Below are 1,781 nucleotides of genomic sequence, written 5' to 3' on the forward strand. Positions count from 1 at the left end.
ACACACACACACACACACACACACACACACACACACACACACACACACACACACACACACACAGTGAAGCACGGTGGTGGCAGCACCATGGTGTGGGGGACTGGTCACTGATCGTCCAATTGGACTGAGACGGAAGATTTACAAAAACACAAGTGTTCACCCAACAAGACTCAGTACCTCCAGTCTGGACCAGGTCCCAGAACACCTCCAGTCCTGATGGTGCTGTTCAGGTGCTACATCATGGGGACCATTTTCCATAGAAACATAGCCTTGTGGGAACTACTGGTCTTCGTGGGGACCAGGATTTGTTCCCCATGTATGCAGTTGTTGGGTGGGGGGTTAGGCCTAGGACCAAGGTGTGGATTGAGTTTTGGCTACATTTTTGATCAGGTGTGTGTTGGGGGGTTAGTTTTAGGGTCAGGGGTCTGGCTGTAGACATTACTGGAAAATGAATGGAAGTCAATGCAAGGTCCCCACAAGGATAGTAAAACCAACGTTTGTGTGTAAACAGATGAAGACGTCCCACTCGTCCTCGTCCTGCTGTGTGAGTCTGAGGGACAGGTGTCCTCGACCTCAGGGTCTCATCAACCTGCTCATCACTAAAGGTACCACACACCTGGTCTTAGGTGGAACACCAGAGTCCACTTCTGGTTTGTTTGGGTCTAGGTCTGACCGAACCAGAACTGTAGAAACCCAAAGCTCTGGTTCTGTTCCTGCAGTGTGCTTGTTGGCTCTGCTGTTCGGGGTCGTCTGGTCCATCACAGGCAGGGAGTGTTTACCTGGAGGGAACCTCTTCGGCATCATCATCCTCTTCATCTGCTCGCTGCTGGGGGGGAAGCTGGTGGGACTGATCCAGCTGCCAACGCTGCCCCCCTTCCCTCCACTGCTCGGTGTGATCCACCTTCCCAATCAAGTCCAGATTAATTAATCCTGATTAATCTAATCGTGGTTGGACTAATGGTGTGTGTGTGTGTGTGTGTGTGTGTGTGTGTGTGCGCGCGCGCGCGTGTGCTGCAGGCACTGCACCGGCTGAAAACAGTCTGTTTACGTGTTGCTGTTGGTCCCTGCATGATGGAGGCCTGCACCATCGCTGTGGTTTCTCACTTCCTGCTGAAGCTGCCCTGGATCTGGGGCTTCATCCTGGGGTAAAACACCTCAGTATAACTCTGGGTCTAGTCTTCATCCTGGGGTAAAACACCTCAGTATAACTCTGGGTCTAGTCTTCATCCTGGGGTAAAACACCTCAATATAACTCTGGGTCTAGTCTTCATCCTGGGGTAAAACACCTCAATATAACTCTGGGTCTAGTCTTCATCCTGGGGTAAAACACCTTAGTATAACTCTGGGTCTAGTCTTCATCCTGGGGTAAAACACCTCAGTATAACTCTGGGTCTAGTCTTCATCCTGGGTTGGAACACCTCAGTATAACTCTGGGTCTAGTCTTCATCCTGGGGTAAAACACCTCAGTATAACTCTGGGTCTAATCTTCATTCTTGGGTAAAACACCTCAGTGTAACTCTGGGTCTAGTCTTCATCCTGGGGTAAAACACCTCAGTATAACTCTGGGTCTAGTCTTCATCCTAGGTTGGAACACCTCAGTATACCTCTGGGTCTAGTCTTCATCCTGGGGTGAAACATCTCAGTATAACTCTGGGTCTAGTCTTCATCCTGGGGTAAAACACCTCAATATAACTCTGGGTCTAGTCTTCATCCTGGGGTAAAACACCTCAATATAACTCTGGGTCTAGTCTTCATCCTGGGGTAAAACACCTCAATATAAC

At 49.6% G+C, this 1,781-nt stretch overlaps 1 protein-coding gene across 1 annotated transcript in view; it reads left to right on the forward strand.

The window, feature by feature from the left end:
* Positions 1 to 511: 511 nt before the first annotated feature.
* The window catches only part of LOC106536946 (mitochondrial sodium/hydrogen exchanger 9B2-like), a gene marked incomplete at both ends in the record, with an annotated part of 6,881 nt that continues 5,611 nt past the window's right edge, over positions 512 to 1,781 (forward strand). The window contains 3 exon segments of the mRNA XM_014034309.1: positions 512 to 605; positions 720 to 947; positions 950 to 1,145. Of these exon segments, the coding sequence (XP_013889763.1) occupies positions 512 to 605; positions 720 to 947; positions 950 to 1,145 (518 nt within the window).

The sequence above is a fragment of the Austrofundulus limnaeus genome, unplaced genomic scaffold, assembly GCF_001266775.1.
Source record: "Austrofundulus limnaeus strain Quisiro unplaced genomic scaffold, Austrofundulus_limnaeus-1.0 Scaffold2046, whole genome shotgun sequence".
Lineage (NCBI taxonomy): Eukaryota > Metazoa > Chordata > Actinopteri > Cyprinodontiformes > Rivulidae > Austrofundulus > Austrofundulus limnaeus.